The 21,992-nt window shown below is 55.2% G+C and overlaps 1 protein-coding gene across 1 annotated transcript in view; it reads left to right on the forward strand.

Moving 5' to 3' along the window:
* Positions 1 to 5,943, forward strand: part of XXYLT1 (xyloside xylosyltransferase 1) — a 102,342-nt gene extending 96,399 nt beyond the window's left edge. The window contains exon 4 of the mRNA XM_084638964.1: positions 4,478 to 5,943. Coding sequence (XP_084495090.1) covers positions 4,478 to 4,874 — 397 coding nt within the window. The 3' untranslated portion in view covers positions 4,875 to 5,943. The remainder of the gene's footprint in view (positions 1 to 4,477) is intronic.
* The last annotated feature ends 16,049 nt before the right edge of the window (positions 5,944 to 21,992 follow it).

The raw sequence follows: 21,992 nt of genomic DNA on the forward strand, positions 1-21,992 counted from the left end.
GCTGCCTTGCTGCTTGCACAGTCATGACACCCGTGCACAATGGGCTGTAAATGCTGCCGTTCAGCCTGGTTCACTGGCTGCACAAGGGTCGTGGAGGATTATTGGAGCGGTCCGGGCATGGATGTGTAGATTCAGAGCAGTGCATAGGAACTTGGAACATTTAAACACACCACCACCCCGCTGCTGGTGTGCACATTTGAACATATCCTGCCACACTCTGAGCCGGAGGCCTCTCTTGGCTCGGACACGCCTGCCCAATGTTGCAAACAGCCTTCATCAGCAAGTTTGGGTTGTGTGTGCCCCGCTGTGTCTGACTGAGTTCCTGTGCTTGTTGCAGCTGCCTGGAGCCCGCTTCCGGTGCGGGAGAGGGGCAGATCTAGACGGGCGGGGGGGCTGCCACGCCTGCAACACTCTTGGCTAATGTGGCTCTGAGGTGGTGGTCATGTTTTGAAGAGAGGGAGCTGGGCCTGTTCCCATTGCGGCTGCTCTGCGGGGGAGCTGCAAAACCCGCCCTGAACGGCAGTGACCACCTCTCTCATTCAGAGGGACTAGCACGGGGCGGGGGGACTTTTTGGCCTGAGGGCCACTTCGGGGAATAGAAATTGTATGGCGGGCCAAGAATGCTCACAAAATGGGGGTTGGGGTGTTGGCTTTGGGCTGGTGCTGGAGATGAGGAGTTTGGGGTGTAGGAGGGTGCTCTGGGCTGGGACCAAGGCGTTTGGAGGGTGGGAGGGGGATCAGGGCTGGGACGGGTACACGAAGGGGTGCAGATTCCGGTTGGGGGTGCGGGCTTTGGGTGGGGCTGGGGATGAGAGGTTTGGGATGCAGGAGGGTGCTCCGGTCTGGCTTTGGAGAGCAGGAGTGGGATCAGAGCTGGGTCAAGGGGGTTGGGGCATGGGGAGAGGCTCAGAGGGTGCAGGCTCTGAGCAGCACTTACCTCAAGGGTGGTGCGGCCCCCGACCCAGCACCCCGGCCGGAGCGGGGCTGAGCTATGTGGTGTGGCTCGCGGGCCGGATCCGGCCCATGGGCTGTAGTTTGCCCACCCCTGGACTAGCAGATTGGTGAGTGGGGTCTTAGCGTCTAGCCTGCACTGCACCACGGGCTGAAAGAGCAACGAGGCGGTGACTAGGCACCAGCAGACAGCGTCCAGTCCCTCAGGGGTCTGCGTCTGGGCTCGTTGATCCGAGGGTCAGTCAGGAGGCAGTGCGGTTAGATCAGAACCAAGCCCGCTAAGCCTCAGCAGGATGGTTATGCACTGCTGCCATTCCCCCCTCGTGCAGGGCTGTGGGTGGACCCCAGTCCACGCAAGGGGGGTGCAGTATCCTCCCAAGGACAGGATGCTGGGACCCTGCCCCCATGAAACCAGTGTTTGTGGGCACCCAGAGAGAGGACAGAGACTGACTGGAGGAACAGAAGGGCTGCTTTGTGCTGTGATGCTCACCAGTCCTGTGAGCTAAGCAGGGCCAGACCAAAGCCTGGTTTTAACCACTTACACCATCTGGATCAATGGTGTGATGTTCACTGCAATAGTTCTGCCTGGTGTGGATGCAGGGCTCCTGCCAGCCCAGCTTATTCCCCTCCCACGTGGGTATACAAAGCTTTTATCTGCAGGTGAGCTCTGATTTTCTGCCTGCGTGAAAGGCCCCCAGAGATCACAATGGTATTTCAGGCCGTGGGCGTGGTGTTTCAGTGCTCTGCTGAGTCAGCCCTCGGTGCTGTTCCAGGGAGCCCCAGGCTCCTGGAGGCACTGTCTTTCCGCCAAGATGTAAAGCCGAGGACCTGCCTGATGGTGATCATTAAAACCCCCCAGTGAGCGCAGTGGCTTTAGTCATGGTGTCTTGGTCAGATTCCAGCAGCTTTCCTGAAATCCCCATGCAGCCGCCATTGGACATGGTGTAATGCTTTGAAATGGGTGAGTGCTCTTACGGAGCTACTACATTCCACCCCAGAGGTGGCTGCATGTCAGTGGTGAAAAGTTTGCAAAGTGCATCAGGATGCCCTGGAATGAAGGAAGGTGGCCTGAACTGGGGCAGCCGCACTGACTGCAGCAAACTCAACCCACTGTGCAAGTACAGTGTGACTCCAGGGGGAGTTTCGGTGCCCAAAGAACGCAGGGTGTGTCCAAAGTGACCAGTGCTGTGTATGGACCGCACAGTCCCACCCTTGTATTTGTCTCATGCCTGTCCAAAATGAGAGGAAGAAGCCGGAGTGCTGGCTCACCTAGTCCTGCCACAGTCCTGGCATCGCAGGGCCCCTGCAGACAGGACATAAGAGCAACTTGATCTGCGTTTCCTCTGCGAGTCAGGAGCCTGTTCCTGCTGCACGCACAGCTGAACCACGGCTATTGTTCGCAGCTGCTCGGGGTTGTGTGGGTTCCCGTGCAGGTCTCTGCACTAGGACGCGAGCGCCAGGAGCCAACACATCAGAGAGCTCTCCCGCGAGCACCAGGAGCCAACACATCAGAGAGCACTCCCGCGAGCGCCAGGAGCCAACACATCAGAGAGCTCTCCCGCGAGCGCTCTGTTGTACCGAAGAAGTCAGGGGGGTTCGCAGGGCAGAGGGACTGACGGCGTCACTGCTGGGGAAGGAGCTGCATGGGGCTTCTTCTGTAGCCACTCAGACTCCTGTGTGCGTCTTTCACAGGACCGTTGTGTCTGGGTAACCCAGCGGCCCTGCACAAAGCCCCGTTGTGACTCTTCCTGCCGTCACCCCTGCCGCGGGGAGGCTTTGTCTGGGATGGAGCTTTGACGGGCTCTGTGTGAACAGTGTTCACGGGACCTTGAGAAATGGTGGCAGGGCTGAGAAGGGTTTGAGTGTTGCTCTGCAGGGAGCTCGCCTGGCCTCTTTTCCATCCTTTCTTGGGAGGCACCGGGGGTTGGCTTTAATTCCCAGCCCCTTCCTGTAGTGGGAGAGCTTGTGACCCCAGTGATACGGGCGGGAATGGAGTCACTGCAGACTGACGCCAGAGGGCCTACAAGCAGAATCTGGCCCACTTTGTTTCACTGTTTTTATTCCGTTTGTCTTCTAGAATTTGCCTTTGAAGGGGAGCTGAACCCTGTGTCCCTGAGTGCCCCATTGGCAGCACACATTGCACAGCGGCTCGGGGGCTGGGTTAGCCAGTAGCTGTCAAGGCCTTTGACCTCTCAGTCTGCAGCACCCCTGCAATGCAGCCCATTAATCTTCCAAGCCTTTTTCTGCACCAGCAGATCCTTCCCAGGGGACCAAGCAGGGTGACCCAGGAAACTGGGGAGCCTGATGCTGATCCCCGAAAACCCCTGGGAAGGCTGATGGGGGATGCCGGCAATACAGCATGAAAAGATGGTAACAGAATGAATGCCCATCAGCATGAGGGGCTCTGTGGGAAGCAGGACTTGTCACACCACCCCGTCGTCCTGTTTGTGAGGAGATCACAAGTGTAGCTGATAGAGGTCACTGTGTTGACTGAGGTCTGCATAACTTCCTGATAAAAACAGCACACTACAGAAATCGGTGCAGCCCATGTTAAGGGATTAAAGACCAGTTTACCCAACAGAAGGGCGAGCTCTACCTGGGTAGGAGTTTCTGATAGCAGAGGGCTCTGTAACTGATCAGAAAAAGGCTTAATATGATTCCATGGTTGGAAGTTGAGACTAGATAAATTCAAACCACAAATAAGAGGCACATTTTTAAACGGTGGGAGGGTAATTAATGGTTGGCATCATTTACCAAGAGTTGGGGTGGATTCTCCAGCACTTGCCATTTTTAAATGAAGACTGCATGTCTTCCCAAAAGCCCTGCTCTATCTTAGCCAGACATTAGGAGCTTGACCCAGGAATTACTGGGTGAGGTTTTCTGGCTTGTGTTATGCAGGAGGTCAGACAAAATGACCACAATGGTACCACTCTTTAAATCTATTAAGGGCTGTTATAAAGAGGTCAGGGATCAATTGCTCTCCATGTCCACTGAAGGTAGGACAAGCAGTAATGGGATTAATCTGCAGCCAGGCTGATTTAGAAAGATTTTCCTAATATCTAACCTAACTCTCGGGGTGGTTAAGCTCTGGAACAGGCTTCCGAAGCAGGTTGTGGAATCCCCGTCACTGGGATGGTCCAGATTTACTTGGCCCTGCTCACTGCAGGGGGCTGGACTTGATGACTTCTTGAGGTCCTTTCCAGTCCCATAATCCCTTCTGGTCTTAAATCTAGGAGTCCCTGAGGCAGGTGTGAGCTCAGGCTTGCATTCCTTGTCCACCCGGAACACCTGGAGCCTGGAGAAGTGTGGGCTTGCAAGGAATGGGTCCCGGGGTGGACTTTTATCTCAGTCCTGCAGGGGCAATGCTGAGGGTGAGCGAGTTTCCCTGGGGTACAGAGAGCATATTTGTAGCTGGTGGAGTTACTGCTTCTTGCGAGGCTTGTGCTCAGCCCAAACCTGGTTGCCGTTGGAGCCATCTGCCTGTGGCCTGTAACGCCCCCATGTTGTGCTTTTCTCCCTTCTCCAGGCACACGTTCTGGCAGTTCCGCCGTGAGAACCCCCAGACCAAGGTGGGTGAACCCCCTCCTGACGGACTGCCTGGCTTTAACAGCGGGGTCATGCTGCTGGACCTGGAAGCCATGCGCCAGTCCCAACTCTACAACCAGTTGCTGGAGCCAGACGTGGTGCGGCAGCTCACGGAGAAGTACCACTTCAAGGGCCACCTGGGGGACCAGGACTTCTTCACCATGATTGGCATGGAGCACCCCGAGCTGTTCCACGTGCTGAACTGCACCTGGAACCGGCAGCTCTGCTCCTGGTGGAGGGAGCACGGGTACAGCGACGTGTTTGATCAGTACTTCAGGTGCGAGGGCCAAGTCAGAATCTACCATGGGAACTGCAACACGCCGATCCCCGAGGACTAGGCCGCTCGTCTCTGTCTGCTGGGGGCAGCACTGCCTTTTCGGTGGTGGGAGAAGCAGCTAGTGAAGTGTGTGTACCAATGCCCCGTGCAAAGGTGTGTCCACCCCATTGTGCGCTAGGCTTCCGCGCCACACTCCAGCTGTTCCAGGAACATTCCAACGCACCTCGCCTCAGGGAGGAAGTGCAGTCTAGTGGTTAAACCAGGGCACCAGGGTTCTGCTCCCAACTCAGACACTGACATGGCTACGTGAGTTGGGCAAGGCATGTCGCTCCTCCATGCCACAGTCTCCCTACCTGTAAAATGGGGCTAATAATATTTACCCTCCTCCCACTGTGAGGCTGAATGAGTTCGAGCAGCGAAAGCCCCTATGTACATGCAATGTATGCCGATTCAGTGCAACGGCACATAACACTGCCTGCCCTCACATCCTGGGTGCGTCGCCCTGTGGGATAGGGACAGTGCCTCATTTGATTCTGACCGTGTCAATGTTTGCACAGTGTTCATGAGCATTGCATTGTTATTTGCTGTACCTACAAAAGGGACCATCACTCGGTGACCTATTTCTGTGTCTAATGCAGGGCGAGGAGACGCCATCTCCAGCCTGGCCTCATTTAGAATAAAAGCCAAACGAGACTTTGTAAAGACTGATTTGTGCTGATGAAATTACAAAGCTGCATTAACACTGGGTTACTCCTGGACCAAAATTGAATCCAAATGAGCTTTAAAGCCTTCTCTTGGTTCTTTCCAGTGCTAAAAGCTTTTCTGCTGTTCTCATCTTAGAACCACACAGAGTGTGGACTAGTGTGTTCTTTTTTACTAGCTCTTCAGTTAACCTTTTGTGGTAGAATAAAGGTGCAAATGTAAAATACTCTGTGTCCATTTTCCACAGCACAGCTGATGCCCTGGGTGAAAAGGTTTGATAAGGGTTTGGTTCTTTCTTACGGTGATTAAAAAGTAGCTGACATGCAGCTGTTGGGTAAATGAAAAAATGGTGTCCTACGTACCATCGCCACTCTGTTTAACCGCCTGAGAGTCCTGAGTCAGGTCTATAATAAAATGTATTCATGGCAGTTGTTATTGCCCCTGTGTGTGTGGCTGATTATAAATGGCAGAGATAATGAGCCTCATTAGACCATTGTCCTTCCTTGGCAGCAGTGAGCTGCTTTTCACCAGGTAAAGCCTGCAGCGTTCCAGCCCATGCTGGCAGAGTGCTCTCTGACGGCCGTGCACAGCACCCCCAAGCACTCCGGGTCCTGTCCGGTCTCTCCCAGATTCCTCCGTCGCGGAGGAATCACTAGGGGTGGATCTAGCCCAGTGTCCTGGCTCTGCTGACAGCCTGCAGCAGCAGCAGACGAAGGTGGGATACCCTGCACCCTGGGGAAGCTTCTTCCTACCGCCAGGCATTTAGTGATTGGCTTGTGTGGTTCGGCATAACGGGTTAATCAGGAGGGCAGGAAGTGAGGGTCTTGCAGGCCCTAGCTGGGGTGTGAATGGTGTGCTCCAGCTCTTTAGCTGAGGACATGTGTTCGGTCCTGACCCAGCAATTCCAGAGGGGGGCACAAAGCGGTGCAGAGAACTGGTTGTCTCAGTCTCTAGGACAGCTGCTGTGGTACTGAACGCCTTGCCGTATGCGAGAGAGAGGACAGGGGTATTAGTACATGGGCTTTAATCCTGTGGCGCCGTTAGCCACTGCCCAAACCCACCTCCTGCCTTGCCAGCGAATCCCCATCGGTCCCCCACAAGAGGCAGGCCTTGTGGAACAGAGCCTGCAGAAAGGGGTGCAGATTTCCCGGGGATCTCGACACAGCCTAAGCTCCATGTCCAGCAGAATTGTGACAGTTGCACTTAGCCTAGGGCCTTCAGCGGCGCTAAGACCAGTCTGTACTTTCTAGTGTAACATGTCCGTCGTTCAATGAGCAGCACAGAATAAAATCCAAGTTACACAAGGTATCGCTGCATCACAGGCTGACAACATACATGTAAATATCAGCCCTGGGCTCAGCTATTCACAGCCTTCCTCCTGCAACGTCTGGCTTCCTGAATATTGAGAAACTCCTGAACAGTGAAAACACACCTACTCTGCAAACACAGACAGCTTGGCAAAATCACCAGAGGAGTTTACCCACCCAAGCACACGCTCCTCTAGCCAGCTTGGTTAGGGTGAATATGAGTTACCAGGCACAGCAGTTAGAAGTGCATGATGTGAGAGCAGCTGTGGCTTGTCTGCCTTACTAACCCTGCATGTGTCTGAATATGCTTCAGGTCTGGTCATGTTATTGCTTACCGCGGGTCTGCGGCTCAGAACGAGAGTGTTGGGGCTCTTCTCTAGCACATGCTACCTCTGGGAGGGGTCACACAATAGAGTACAACGCTATCGGTCATATGAAGTGCCATTTATGGGGCCAAAGCTGTAAAGTGCCACCCCTCGCCTGCTCCTCTTCAGAGTCACAGCCCTTGCTCTCAGGCAGTGCAAAGCCTGTCTCTGCACCTGTGTTTGCTTGCTCAAGGGAGGGTGGGGCGAGGCTGGCCCCCATGTAGGAAGATCACTAACCCTGTAATGAATTTGTGCTGGACACTGTACCCATTTAACTATGAGTTTCCAACCTGGGTTGGTAGAATCAACACCCCTTGTGTGTGTAGACAGGGGCTTAGTTAATCGTCAGTTACCCTACAACCTAGCGCTAATGACCACATGGTAAATAGCATGGCACATGACAACCCTGTGATTAACACAGCAGCCTCGGTGCTTTTGCTTCTATACATACTATTCTTCATCCTTCTGTAATGACACGAGACTCCCAGTCGTCGGCAGGTGGGATCAAACCTGGGGCCTCTGGCCCTTAGTGCATGCGCGAAACACCACATGGCCCTTAGGCTATGGCCCTAAGGCTGTAGAGCAGACTCATTAATCTCTCTCTAAGTGGTCTTGGTGCCACTTGATGGGCCAGAACCCCACACCCAGGAGATGTGGGGGTTCCACTTCCACTCTGCTAAGTGGGAATGGGGGAGGGGGGGCAATGCAGTGAGAACTTTTAACTCCGTGCTGCCTGTTAATAAAGGAATAGCTTTTAATTTTTTTAAAGGCAAAAAAAAGCTGGCAACAAATGTAACCAGCTTGGCAGTAGTGGGTCTGAGCATCGCTCACCTTCGCCTCATTTTGGACCCCAGACAAGCAGCAGCTCTTCACGCTGTTGGATGGCCCCAGCACTAAGCCTGCTCCTTCTTTGAGTCGCAGAACCAATCTGTTTCCAAATCACAGCACAAGCGCTCGGCTCCAAATTTCCTCCCAGGTCCTCAGGGAAGGAATGACTGAGAACAAGGGAGAAGCAATGTCCTCTTTTCATTACTCCACCATTTTAACAAAGGGGAGGAGATGAACAATCATTGTGACCCCCTGAGAGCAGCGTCAGCTGCGGCCCAGCTGTGCCCGGCCTGCCAGCGCTGGAGGATGCAGTGCACCAGTGCCCGGGCTAAAGCAGAGCTGGTGATTTAGTGCCCCCAGTAAAGCCAAAGTCAGAGGTGACTTTTTCCAGCTGCGCCCTTCAGTACAAACTGGCTTTGCCCAGAAGCCTGCGTGCTCGGAGTGAGGCAGCCACAATGGGCCTGAAGCGACCTTCTGTGTGGGGGTCCCAGGCTCAGCTTGGGCCCGCTACTATGTGTAAAAGGCCTTTGCCTGGCTGCAGCTCTTCTCGACTGAGCCTTGCCGTTCTCCTTGCAGTGAAACAAGCCTCACACCCTAGCACTGGCCCCCACGCCATAGCTGGGGCCCCAAGGCACAGCGCGGTAAAGTGATCTGCTCACGGTGACGCAGCAAATCCGTGGCCAAGGCGAACAGACCCCAGGAGGCTGGACGCCCCCGTCCCCTCCTCCAGCCGGCGGCTGGCAAGGCCGCTCGCTGCTCATGCTGAGCTGCCATGCCCACCCCAGCGATGGCCAGGGCTGACGCGGGAAACGGTCTTGTTACGCAGTCACACAGACCTGGTAGCGGGACGCTTACAGCGCTGCCCCCAGCAAGGATCCGCACGTCAGCCCCTAGCGCACAGAGCGTGGTTTCCTCGCCCTACGCGGCACGCCCTGGCCGGCACCTCGTTGTACCCGTCGCTCTTTTAACCACGTTACCGACACGGGTGGCAGGAGCTGTGTTCGAAGGGGCTGAGCCGGCTGGGAAGGTGCGTCCTGGGCTGTGAGCGTTGACTCCGGCCCTGAACAGCTTTGTGACGCTGGGCCCCAGCCACCCCGCACAGAGACGGGGTCTGGGCCGGGCCGAGCACACGGGTGTTCACAGCACGGCCCCGTTTGCTACTCAGCGGCCTCCTGGCTGCCCACATCATCGGCGAGGGCTGTGCCGCACTGGGCCGGGGCTGGGGCCAGGCAGGAGGCGCACACCCTGATGCTGGACCCCCGACGCTGCTCTTGGGAAGCAGGTGCAGCAGCTGAGCTGGGCTGGGGCTTTCCAGAGTCCGGCCCTCGCTAGCCCTCAGGCCTTCACCACCAGTGGCCTGGCCACTTAGACCCAGGCACTAATGGGCGCAAAACTTCAGCCAGGGCTAATCGCCCTGACGACGAGCAGATGCCGCGGCGATTACGTTTGGCCGGTAAAAGGGCGGCTTATAAACTAGCATTTGGCTTTGCCCCAGGTGTCTGCTCGACGCACACGGGTCCCTCACACAGCCGGGGCCACACGGCGTAATGGTGCCAGGCAGTAGGGGCTCAAGGCGCCATGCCCAGGGCCAGACGAAGGAGCAGCCTGACTAGGGCCTCTCAGCTAGTGCGTTTCCAGGCCTTATGGATGTGAAACAAAGCATGGAGCTGTGACCCAGGTACAACCGATGAAGCCACAGCTGTCTGAGTCTGCAGAGAGCCTGAACCGCCAGCCTGGAGACAGGAAACTGCCCCAGTCGCCACACTGGAGTGTAAGCCAGACCCTGTTACTCAGATGGGTGCGTCTGCTGACACCCTCATTCCTGCCTGGGCCCCGAGTGTGTGTGTGTTGGGGGGGGTCACCCCGTGGGCACCACACCATAGTGCTGCTGGGGTTGTGGCTGGCGGGCCCCAGGCCTAACTGACGACAGGGCACCTTGATGTGAGGAGGGGAGGAGCCCCAGGCGTGCAGGTCTTGCAGCCTGTGAGCAGGACCAAGGCAAACCAGGCAGGCCCCTGGCATGGGCCAGGGCGGAGGGCAGTGGTCAGGTTGCTCAGTTCAGCCAAAGATGCTGGAACACATGCGAGGGAGCAGAGGTGAAGTGTGGAGGGGCATGTGTGTGGGGGGGGGGACTGTCACATGTCCCCCCCGATTATTCGTCACATGGTGTGGCCGGGGGCCACCTCCCAGCGAAGCAGCTGTGCTGGGCAGGGAGAGGACCAGATGGGACCTGCAGGGGAGGGGGCTGCTGCTTTCTGGGGATGGGGATGGGGGGGTATGACTTGAGCGGTTCTGGGGTTGTTGTCCCCCCCCACACACGCAGCATGTATGGGTCGTCTATGGGGGGGGGGTCTGTTTAGGGTGAGTGTGCGTGGGGTGATGATGAGAGCACACATCGGCATTAGGGGGTACACTTAGAAGGCACATGGGGGGCGCAGCCATCCCCCAGAAACCTGGGGAACTGACAACCCCCCCCCGGCTCCTCCAGCTACGCTTGCCGGGCACTATGGCCCCCATGTGTCCCAGAACCCAGGGGCAGGCACCAGCCAACCCAGCCCATCACTAGTGATTGCAGCATTACTGGGGCCGGAGGGTGGGGGGTGGGGGTCCATCCTGGTGTGTACTCAGCCCCACTCGTACTCCCTGGGGTGTGAGTACCCAGCGCCAGGCTCCTCCCCCCCACCCCCCCCCGGTGGGCCATTGTTCACTGCACGATGCCACTGTGTCAATGCGTCCTGGGTGGGGGGGCAAATTGGGGAGCAGCTGCGAAGCCTGGAGCTGCGGCCTTGCCATGCCACGGCACCTGGCCCCGTCCCTCATCAGTCCCATGCGGCCCCCTCTCCCCGGCTTGGGTGGGGGTGTCCTGCGCCCTCGTGTGTCGCACGGAGCAGTGTGGGGTGGGCAGGCGACCGTCCTGGAGCTGGTGGCAGTGAGTGCTTTCCCTGGGGCACTTCTAGCCACGCGTCACCCCACGCCCGAGCGTCAGAGGGCTCAGAGGACTCAGCGGGGCAGGGCCTAGGGTGTGAGCAAGGGGGTGGTTTACCCAGAGAGCACTGGGGGAGGGGGTCACCTTGGGATGAGCAGGAGGGGACCCTTTAGGGTGGCCCTGGGGGGGGGTGAGATTGCATTCAAAGGGAGCAGGGCTTTATGCCGCTTGACCAGGAAGAGGTTTAGGGTGCCTGCCCAGACAATGGTTTAGGTAGCGCACCCTTGGAGCGTGCGGGGAGGGGGGGCAGCACAGGAGGCGGGGGTGGGGGTGGGGTCAGGAGTCTGCAAAGTGCCATGAGGTGGAACGAGCCGCTCCGGCATCAGGCACTACCCCCGGCTCTAGGACAGAGTGGCCGTTCATTTCTGCCTGGCGCAGCGCTGATGGGTCAGGAGGCCTGCTCGGAGAGCAGCTTGCATGATGGATTATTCTGGGGCGATGGAGAGCGAGGGCAAGTTCAGTGTACAGAATTGGGAGCACGAGCAAATACACATGTAGAAAACCTCTTAGGGCTCATCTACACTGCAGCATAAGCCAGGGTTCGTAGCACTCATGGTATCAGACCCTGGGTTTGTGAACCTTGGGCTTGAGCATCTATACGCATTTGTAACCCGTAGTCAAATAGTGTAGCAAAGCTGAGCAGCAGTGTCACGCAGTGGCGTCCCTTGCTGGAGTAAAGTAACAATAATACATTTATGTAATGGGAAAGTGTGAGGAAGACTGGCCCAGAACAGACCCCCCCCTCCCCCTCCGCCCCCAGATTTGGCCTGACCAGTAGAAAGAAATAGGCCTCTCAGCCTGTGGAGTCTGTGCTAATTGAAATATGCCTGTCAGTTTACAAGATCTGTGTGAATTGTAAACGCACATCCTGAGACAAAAAGTCTGTTCCAAAGTGACAAGATTACCATTAAGGACAGCTGCTGTTACAACTTGTTTTCCTGAACTCAGGGATAAGATCTCTTAATCCCCACACTTGCATTTTTATTTTGCTTGTTTTCATATGTAATAAGTGGTATAAACAGGGTTATTGGACTCTGTCAAGCCACGGTGATTTTAGCATGGTTATGGTAAAGAATGAGTAGGTAATCAAATGTGGATGTGAAAGGGAAAAATGCTCAGTGAACGAGAGTGTGATTGCGGGTGTGTGTTCGGATGAGGAGTAAAAGGTTGAGGCACCAGCCTTAAAATCATAATAAACAACACCATGTCTTGTGGAAGAAAAACAGCTACCCTCCGACAGGACCGTTTGGCCGAAGAATACGCTGGGTGAGATAACGCTGAGGGCACACCGGAATCCACCCCCCCAATCGCCCCAAGGACAGGGGGACCAAAGAACCGAAGAGCAAGATAACAACAAGCCGTCACTGCTGTGCCGTCTGCGGGATTGACTAAACATGAGAACAGCATGATGAGGCAAACCCCATAGACTTGTGTGAGGCTGGAGCCCTATAAAGATAGACCCTAAAGACTGAGGACTTTGGGTCTGGTTCTGCAACCAACTTCCAGGAGCATCGGCTGCGCATCTGACAAGGCCCGGCTCCATCCTCGTGTCCAGGCCACCTGGCCAGCGACTTGGCACAAGCAACTCCTAGGCTGGTAACTATGACAACAACCTTGCAGAACTTGTGTGTGTGAGTGAATGGAATGTTATAGCTATAACTGACTGCTTACTCTGATTTTGTCTGTATTCACAATAAACGCGGCATATTGCCTTACCCCCTGAATAAGATCCTGCTGGTTTTTATTTTCTAAGTATAACACCCTCTGCTCCGCCAGGCGGATGTGGGGCTTTGGTGACAGCTCCCAGACTGGGGTTTGCTCATTAGGACAAAGGACAGCCAGAGAGACCCCAGCGCTCAGCAACTGTGTGGTCATGTGGGGAGGGTTTTAAAACCTCCACAGCTGCACTCAGCGCCCTCCTGACTGACTAGGAAGAGGTGGAACCTGCAGGCTGAGGGCCCAGCCCTACAAGTTATCTTGGCCATTATCTTTGAAAACTCGTGGCGAACCGGGGAAGTCCCGGATGACTGGAAAAAGGCTAATGTAGTGCCAATCTTTAAAAAAGGGAAGAAGGAAGATCCTGGGAACTACAGGCCAGTCAGCCTCACCTCAGTCCCTGGAAAAATCATGGAGCAGGTCCTCAAAGAATCAATCCTGAAGCACTTGCATGAGAGGAAAGTGATCAGGAACAGCCAGCATGGATTCACCAAGGGAAGGTCATGCCTGACTAATCTAATCGCCTTTTATGATGAGATTACTGGTTCTGTGGATGAAGGGAAAGCAGTGGATGTATTGTTTCTTGACTTTAGCAAAGCTTTTGACACGGTCTCCCATAGTATTCTTGTCAGCAAGTTAAGGAAGTATGGGCTGGATGAATGCACTATAAGGTGGGTAGAAAGCTGGCTAAATTGTCGGGCTCAACGGGTAGTGATCAATGGCTCCATGTCTAGTTGGCAGCCGGTATCAAGTGGAGTGCCCCAAGGGTCGGTCCTGGGGCCGGTTTTATTCAATATCTTCATAAATGATCTGGAGGATGGTGTGGATTGCACTCTCAGCAAATTTGCGGATGATACTAAACTGGGAGGAGTGGTAGATACGCTGGAGGGGAGGGATAGGATACAGAAGGACCTAGACCAATTGGAAGATTGGGCCAAAAGGAATCTGATGAGGTTCAATAAGGATAAGTGCAGGGTCCTGCACTTAGGACAGAAGAACCCAATGCACAGCTACAGACTAGGGGCCGAATGGCTAGGCAGCAGTTCTGCGGAAAAGGACCTAGGGGTGATAGTGGACGAGAAGCTGGATATGAGTCAGCAGTGTGCCCTTGTTGCCAAGAAGGCCAATGGCATTTTGGGATGTATAAGTAGGGGCATTGCGAGCAGATCGAGGGACGTGATCGTTCCCCTCTATTCGACATTGGTGAGGCCTCATCTGGAGTACTGTGTCCAGTTTTGGGCCCCACACTTCAAGAAGGATGTGGATAAATTGGAGAGAGTCCAGCGAAGGGCAACAAAAATGATTAGGGGACTGGAACACATGAGTTATGAGGAGAGGCTGAGGGAGCTGGGATTGTTTAGCCTGCAGAAGAGAAGAATGAGGGGGGATTTGATAGCTGCTTTCAACTACCTGAAAGGGGGTTCCAAAGAGGATGGCTCTAGACTGTTCTCAATGGTAGCAGATGACAGAACGAGGAGTAATGGTCTCAAGTTGCAGTGGGGGAGGTTTAGATTGGATATTAGGAAAAACTTTTTCACTAAGAGGGTGGTGAAACACTGGAATGCGTTACCTAGGGAGGTGGTAGAATCTCCTTCCTTAGAGGTTTTTAAGGTCAGGCTTGACAAAGCCCTGGCTGGGATGATTTAACTGGGAATTGGTCCTGCTTTGAGCAGGGGGTTGGACTAGATGACCTTCTGGGGTCCCTTCCAACCCTGATATTCTATGATTCTATGATTCTAAGTGCGTAGGCACCCCTGTAGTGTTCGTAGGCTTAGGCCCGGCAGCTAAGGTGTGACAAGAGCTAGTGGCAGACAGCAGGGAGAGACAGGTGGGGGAGGAGGGACACAGCAATGTGTGTCCACATCTAACCCACATTGCTAGTCCAGCAAGTGTTCTCATTGGTCCACATTGGGCAGGACAGCCAGCCTGACCCACAATACACTGCAAATGTTTCCGAGGGCTGCACAGTGCCGAGCACCAGGGCATTTGCCCCCGGAAATCCTAGTGCCCAGCCTGGATCGAGCAGCACCAGTGGGACTGGGAGTCTGACCGAAGTGTGGATGCTCACAGCCAGGTTTGACTCACCTGGATGCCTAGCCCTCGGTAAGCACTGAGGGGAGCTGGACCCAGGGGTTGTTTCTTGTGCTCAGCATGTCAGAGCCCCTCTCTGAAGGAAGGCAGAGCCTTGTCAGCGAGGCAAGGATGCACAGCTGTCTGTCTCAAGCCATGGACCATGGACATTGTTGCTCTAGGTTGGAGGCTCCTTGGGTGACATGGCCGCTGCCGGTCTGGTGCAGGGCTTACCTGGCAGATGGTCTGTTCATTACAAGTACAGAATGAACACGTGGTGCTGCTGAACCAGGCTGAATGACCCTGTCAGAATAAAATCATAGAATCGTAGGAGATTAGGGTTGGAAGAGACCTCAGGAGGTCATCTAGTCCAACCCCCTGCTCAAAGCAGGACCAAAAGCTCAGACACCTGCTGCTGGAGGGGAGGGGTGACCTGGGGAGTCACCCTGTGACGTCACCTCCAGAAGATGGGTCTCAAAGGAGGAACGCCCAGCAAGGGTGCTGTGTCAGCCGATCCGTGCTCAGGAAACTGCAGGCCCACTCTTTACAGGGGCTGTATTCAGGAGCCAGCTTCTGGGCCCAATGCCCCAAACATGACAGCAACAGCAGGGTTTGGAGGAGCCGGATGCTGGTGCTGGAGTGTGGGCTCCACAGTATAGTGAGGCTGGGCTGGACCCACAAGCCAACATCCCAGAAATGGCCTTTTGAAAAATGAGTGTTCATGAGCCGTCGGTTCTGTTACTCCAAGCTCAGCGGGCTGCAGAACGACGGTGTGACACCAGAACGTTTCACTCTTTTCATTGAAAACGGTAAGGAAATGGTATCAGCATGGCTATCATAAACTCTCCTTTCCTGACAGCTACGCCGCTCGCCAGTGTCGATGGTTTGCCTGAGTCTGCTCCATTGCCAGCCTGTGCCCCCCATGAAGGCCACCCCTTGTCGCCCCGTCTCGCTGCCACCTACAGAGCAATCCTGGGGCACTTGGCTCCCGCACCTGCTCCCTGCACACCTGGGCTGCCTCTCAACCTGGTGTTGAATACAAGGGTCCTTATCTCTCTTGGGCTACTGCCGGTTTGTGCCTGACCCGCTGCAGGGCGGGGCCATCGCACCAGTCCCCTAGAATGGCTGCCAGCTGCTCTGTGCCGCACATGGAGAGGCCAGGGCTGTTGGCTGGGTTCCCATGGACTATCACTCATGCTGAGGAAGTGACTGCAGAGGCTTCACCAGGCTGCCAGCTCCCCAGTACCACCCCACAGTGCAAATACCCCGAACTTAAGGTGTCAGTAAATGACAAACTAGCAGTTCCCAGGGGTCCCGGGGACAAGTGTCTCTTCAGGACCCCTTTGCACCCACCCAGCTGCTCAGCGCCCAGCTTCTCCTCTGTAGCCAACTCCTCCGGCTCCGTCCGCAGACAGTCCATGGCTGTCCCGTGCCTGGGGATTGGGGAGCCCTCTGCCAGCTGAGAAACACAATCCCCTCCACTGGCTGGATCCATCCCACCAGCTCAGCAGGGAGCAGAAGGTTTGTTACAGCAATAGCTGAAAGCCATCGTTCTCGGGGGCGCAGCTCCAAAGCCAAAGCCACCTGGGAAGGCTGGAGGGTGGGGGGTCTCTGTCCTGGCCCTGCGCCTGCTACATGCATCTGCAACCCAGACTCCAGTGCACAGTGTCCTACCTACTGAACGGTCCTGGGCTGGAAGGGACACTCAAGAGCAGTATTCTTGCTCCGGTTCCCTGGTGCATCTCCAGCTATATAGAGGGGCTGTGGGGCAGGTTGGATCCCTCTGTGATGGGGCGCAGCCGGCTGGCCCATGGTTCCCTGAGCCACCAGCCTCTGTTACATTCCCACTGGTTGTGTTTGCTCCCTCCAAGGCCCATGACCAAGCTGGAAGGTGTAGTCGGGGCTAGCTCTGTGCCCGAAGGAGCCTGAGCTGAATAATGCTTCTCATTAATTTCAGCATCACACAGCAGGATTCATTTTCCGTTTCCTTAAGAAACCAAAATATATTTATCAAACCAGGCAGGTCTCATAAAACAGCCTTGCTGGCTGGAGCCGAAAATACCAAGTGCCTGCAGGGTAAAAATAGCCGGCTTTGCTCCATAATGACAAGGTGGCTCGTTACCCTGCACTTAGCACAGTCTCACTGTGCTGGGCGAGCCAGCCAGTTACGGCAGGCAGCAGCCTCGGAAGGCAGAATGGGAGCTTGGCCCGCGTGCCCGAGCGTCAGCTCCACCACGCATTAGCCTCCTCATTGGCCTATGGCTCTGCCTGCCATGGAGCCGCGAGCACCTTGGTGAAAACATCTCATGGGGGCACCTCTGTCCTGGTAACCTCCATGGGGCAGCCCCACGGAGTCCCCACAGGACAGGGGAAAACACACAGTCCTGGCTGAATGGGCGGCAGCTGGCGAGCACTGGCCCATGCCCATCAGAGCTTCCCCATGACGCTCGCCTAGCGCTGCTTCCGAGCTCCAGGCGGCTGCGAGGCCAAACGGGGTGAGGCCAGCTGGTATGTGCTGTCGTTGGTCAGCACCTCGGCGTAGGGGGCGCTGCTGTGGAATTAAATAAAACTCTTCTGAGTCAGTGCTGATGCCATGACCCAGTACGGTGCCAGCAGCCGGGTGTGACTGGAGGTGGGCATGGGCTCTGGGGCCACACAGGGGCCCTGTAGCGCTTACTGCAGTGGTGAGATGGAGGGTAGCCCCAGAGTCCTGGCCACCGCTGGGTGTAGGGACCTGCACTCTGCCTACCTAAAAATCCTTCCTCGCTTCCTGTCCTAAACCATGTTGCTGTGTACTATCACATTACTGGTCCGCTCAACCCAGAGGCAGCCTTATTTCAGGGCTGGCTTACTGGGTAAATAGCTTGGTTGATTTGGGGCTCTTTGGTGAAAGGGGCTATTTGAATTGTTTGATATTGTTACAGAAGGGAAATGTCATAGCAAAAGCCATCATTATAGAAGAGACCAGGCCACCCCAAGCCCTGTACAGACCCCCAGGAAGACACAGTCCCTGCCCCAAGTAGCTCATGATCTAAACAGAGACGCCAGGAGATGAGATCCAGCTCTCAGCAGAGGCGTCAGGGTGGGGCTGGCACAGGGCTGGCTGGTTCCCATTCCAGTCTAGCTCAGCCCATCTCCGCAGCTGCCTCTCCGCCCAGGCTCCAGCAGCCGGCTGCTCCTTTGCAGGTGTCAGAGCAGTGGGGTGGAGGGGAGCAGCCCAGCAGGGTGTCTGACAGGCCGGGTGCAGAGACGAAGGAATTGCAGAGGCAGTTGCAGGAGACGCAGAGGAAGGAGGTGGCCAGGCTGTTGTGGGTGGGGTGATGCGATCCTGGCAGATGTGTCGGTGGGGCAGAGCCGTGCACGCTCTGACAGCAAGGCCGAGGAGCTTGCAGCTGATGTGGCAAAGGAGCCGGAGAGGGGGCGATGAGAAAGGGAGACGGGTTCAGAGGCTGCATTCTGCGTGGACAGTAGCAGGGGCTGGGGGGCCAGGGAAGGGCTGCAGCCATTGAGATGCGAGATGATGAGGGGCCAGGCAGCAGGGAAGGCCGGCGGGGCCGGGGTGGGGGTCCAAGCACTGGAGCCGCAGTGGGGAAGGCAGGGGCAGGGGGGTGTTTCTCCAGCAGAAAACCTCTGTCTGAAATTATGGCCCCTTGAGCACAGAGCTCGTCCCATACCAGACAGGAAAGCTCCCCCTCGACCCGCTCACAATGCCGCTACCTCGGCTTCGGCAAAGGGCCTTGCTAGCAGGCTGGGGCCCCCCCAGCCCAGCCGTTGTTTTCTGGTACCCGAGCACAGCCAGGCCCATTTGTGCCCTGCTAAGAGTGGAGAATGGGTCTACCCGCAAGTGCTATTTATAGCTCGCAGCAGCTTATCACAAGATGTTCCCAATTACTCAGCATGCAGCCTTTGGTGAGGCTGGCCAGGGGATGTTTAACATGACAGATGTTATTGCTGAACACAAAGGGGGTGTTTTCTGTTCCTGCAGCAAAGTGAATTAATCAAGGCGCTCAGTGGCTGTGGCTAGGCCTGGCTTTGGAGCCCAGCCAGGCCCCGGAGTCACAGGATTCCTCTTGCAGGGCAATTAGTGCTGGAAACCAGAAATCTGGTGAACAAGCCCAGGTCGTTCCCCTCTCAGGAGCAGCTAGAAGCCCTCCGGGGGCTTTCCCTGGGCTTTGGGCACTGGCGGAGGAAGGAGGCTGATTTTGGTGACTGGGGGAGAAGTTTGCTCACAAAGCAAGAAGCTGAGAGAAGCATGAGAGAACAAGGCAGCAATGAACAGAGGACTGTTCCCTCCCTGGCCACCGTGAGCCACTCCACGCAGCGTGTCCTCTACGGCTCTGGCTGGTTCCCTGTTAATGGCCAGGGCTCTTCCCGAGGGAGACTAAGCAGGCTCACCCCCGCCACTGGCCCCCGAGCCCGATACTCATGTTATATAGCACGAGTCTCATGAGTTTGGGTGTTTTCCTTAACGCTCCCGCTCCTGCAGTCCTGGGGCTAAGCGAGGATCTTGGCTTTCTTAAACAAGCCCATTCCCAGCCCTTGTGGTTGAGGAAAAAAGCTGGGAAACGTGACCCCAAAAGGCCCCAAACGTGACCCTGAAGGGCCAGACCATTTGGCAAATCCATAAAACCCAATGCTGATTGTTTTTAAAGATCTCATGATTTGGGGGCCTGACTCATGATTCCTGAGTGCTCAGGGGCTGTGACGCACTCCCACTCCTTCCCCTTTGCTGTGCCCCTCAGACACCCACAGCAGCAGTGGGGCCTGTGGGGGGACAGGGGCCTGTGCTCGCAGTGACCCCAGTGTGAATCAGGAGCAGCTCAGTGTAAACCTGTGGGAGGGTTTTGCAAGGACTGGGGCTAGAAGCCGAGCTCCCCCCACCCCGGTGAGCCTGCCTGTGGGAAGTGGAGAGACGTCTATAACGTGGCCCAGTGCCGATAATGCTAAACGCTGACAGGGAAAGGTAACAAAATTCCAACTCAGCCCCTTGTGTAAAACTGTTTATAAACATCGGTACAAGTGAAAGCGGAAGGGCTGGCCTAGCCAAACAACAAGGCTCCGGCCGCACGTTAATGGCTGTGCTGAGACCGTGCCTGGGAAACGAGAGTGAGAGAGCCACGACTGGTGTGTTGGAAATTAGGCCTAATTAGTAGGCAAAATAACGAGAGGATGGGCTGTTCCCCTCCATCCCCCCCTTTCCTTTCCCTCTGTCTTCCATGGAGTGACACTGAGTGACAAGGGCTGGGGGCTGGCCTGTAGGGTCTGTCCTCTGCGGGTCAGCCCCTAATGGGTGACACAGCTGCTCTCGCTGCTGTGGTGTTGCCTCCAGAGGTGGCTGTGTGGCCCAGGCAGGCTCCGCCAAACCTTGCACTGGGATGGCTAGCGAGTAAAGGGCATGTCAGACGGAAGGGCAAGTCCAGCTCCTGCTTAGTGACGCCCACCTTAGAGAGGAGTCAAGGACAGAGTCCACCCCTTGCAGCACACACTCTGAGATATTTGCATTTGCCTTCGTTTTGAGAGGAAGCCGACAAGGCAAAGGGCTGGTGAGACTCACTGGTCCCGAGCTGATCAGCAATGGATGGGAGCCAGAGGCTGCACGTGGGTTCTCCTGGTTCCCGGCACGTTTGCTGTGCTGATTTGTCGTCACCAGGTGATAATCGCTCCTGGCCACGTGGGCATCCCCAGAACACTCCTAGGGCCAGGCTATCCTGTGCAGGGACTGATCCAGAGGCATTATTACTGTAACACTAGTAGGAGCCGCCCTGGTACTGAGATTACTGCTTATCATGAAGATCTGCCTGTTACGAGCCTATTATTTCAAAATATTTGTAGTTTGCACACCTAATGCATCTGCACAAGACAGCACAGGCCAGGGGATTCCAGACTCTGCAGCCAGAGCCTTGTACCTCCTTTTATACATGTGATAAATATAAAGGGAAGGCTAATCACCTTTAAATCCCTCCTGGCCAGAGGAAAAAAGCCTTTCACCTGTAAAGGGTTAAGAAGCTAGGATAACCTCGCTGGCACCTGACCAAAATGACCAATGAGGAGACAAGATACTTTCAAAAGCTGGAAAGAGGGAGAACATCAAAGGGTCTGTGTCTGTCTGTGTGATGCTTTTGCTGGGGACAGAACAGGAATAGAGTCTTAGAACTTAGTAAGTAATCTAGCTAGGTATGCGTTAGATGATGATTTCTTTAAATGGCTGAGAAAATAAGTTGTGCTGAACAGAATGAATATTCCTGTCTGTGTGTCTTTTTTGTAACCTAAGGTTTTGCCTAGGGGGATTCTCTATGATTTGAATCTAATTACCCTGTAAGGTATTTACCATCCTGATCTTACAGAGGTGATCCTTTTCTTTTTACTGTTTCTTCTATTAAAATATTTCTTTTCAAGAACTGAATGCTTTTTCATTGTTCTAAGATCCAAGGGCTTGGGTCTGTGGTCACATATGCAAATTGGTGAGGATTTTTACCAAACCTTCCCCAAGAAGCAGGGTGCAAGGGTTGGGAGGATTTTTGGGGGGAAAGACGTTTCCAAACAACGCTTTCTCAAGAATCCAGAGAAACGTTTGGTGGTGGCAGTGGAAAACCAAGGGCAAAGTGTAAAATAGTTTGTACCTTGGGGAAGTTTTAACCTAAGCTGGTAAAAGTAAGCTTAGGAGGTTTTCATGCAGGTCTCCACATTTGTACCCTACAGTTCAAAGTGGGGAAGGAACCTTGACAATACACATGTACATAAACATAGAAATGCATCATCACACCCATAGCATTGTCTGCTCACCAAAGGACAAGTCTGCTTGTCACCTAAGGTCGTCAGCAAAAAACCCACAGCTGTGTCCTCAGCCTGTGCTGAGTCACTGCTCAGCAATCTGACCTGCTGGGGATACACTTTAGGGCTTAGACAGCCCCTTTTAAATCTAGTCCTCGAGAGCAACTGACCTGTCTCAGACGTAGAGGTCTCTGTACTGTGTGATCCCACGAAAGCTGGCCCACTTTAACCTTGGGTCCGCAGGCTGCAGCCAGAACGTGGCCATGGCCAGGATAGCATGGGTTCTGCCAGGCATCACTGTTCTGAACCATCTGGACTGCCCTGGGAGCGGAGATGACCACGCAGTCCTGCGGCTCCACCTGGAATAGTTCTGGGTGCTCTGTGTTGGACTCCAGCCAACTATTGGACTATTGTTCTGGGCTGGGGTGGCCGTC

The sequence above is a fragment of the Lepidochelys olivacea genome (assembly GCF_965140295.1).
Source record: "Lepidochelys olivacea isolate rLepOli2 genome assembly, chromosome: 9".
In the NCBI taxonomy this organism is placed as follows: domain Eukaryota; kingdom Metazoa; phylum Chordata; order Testudines; family Cheloniidae; genus Lepidochelys; species Lepidochelys olivacea.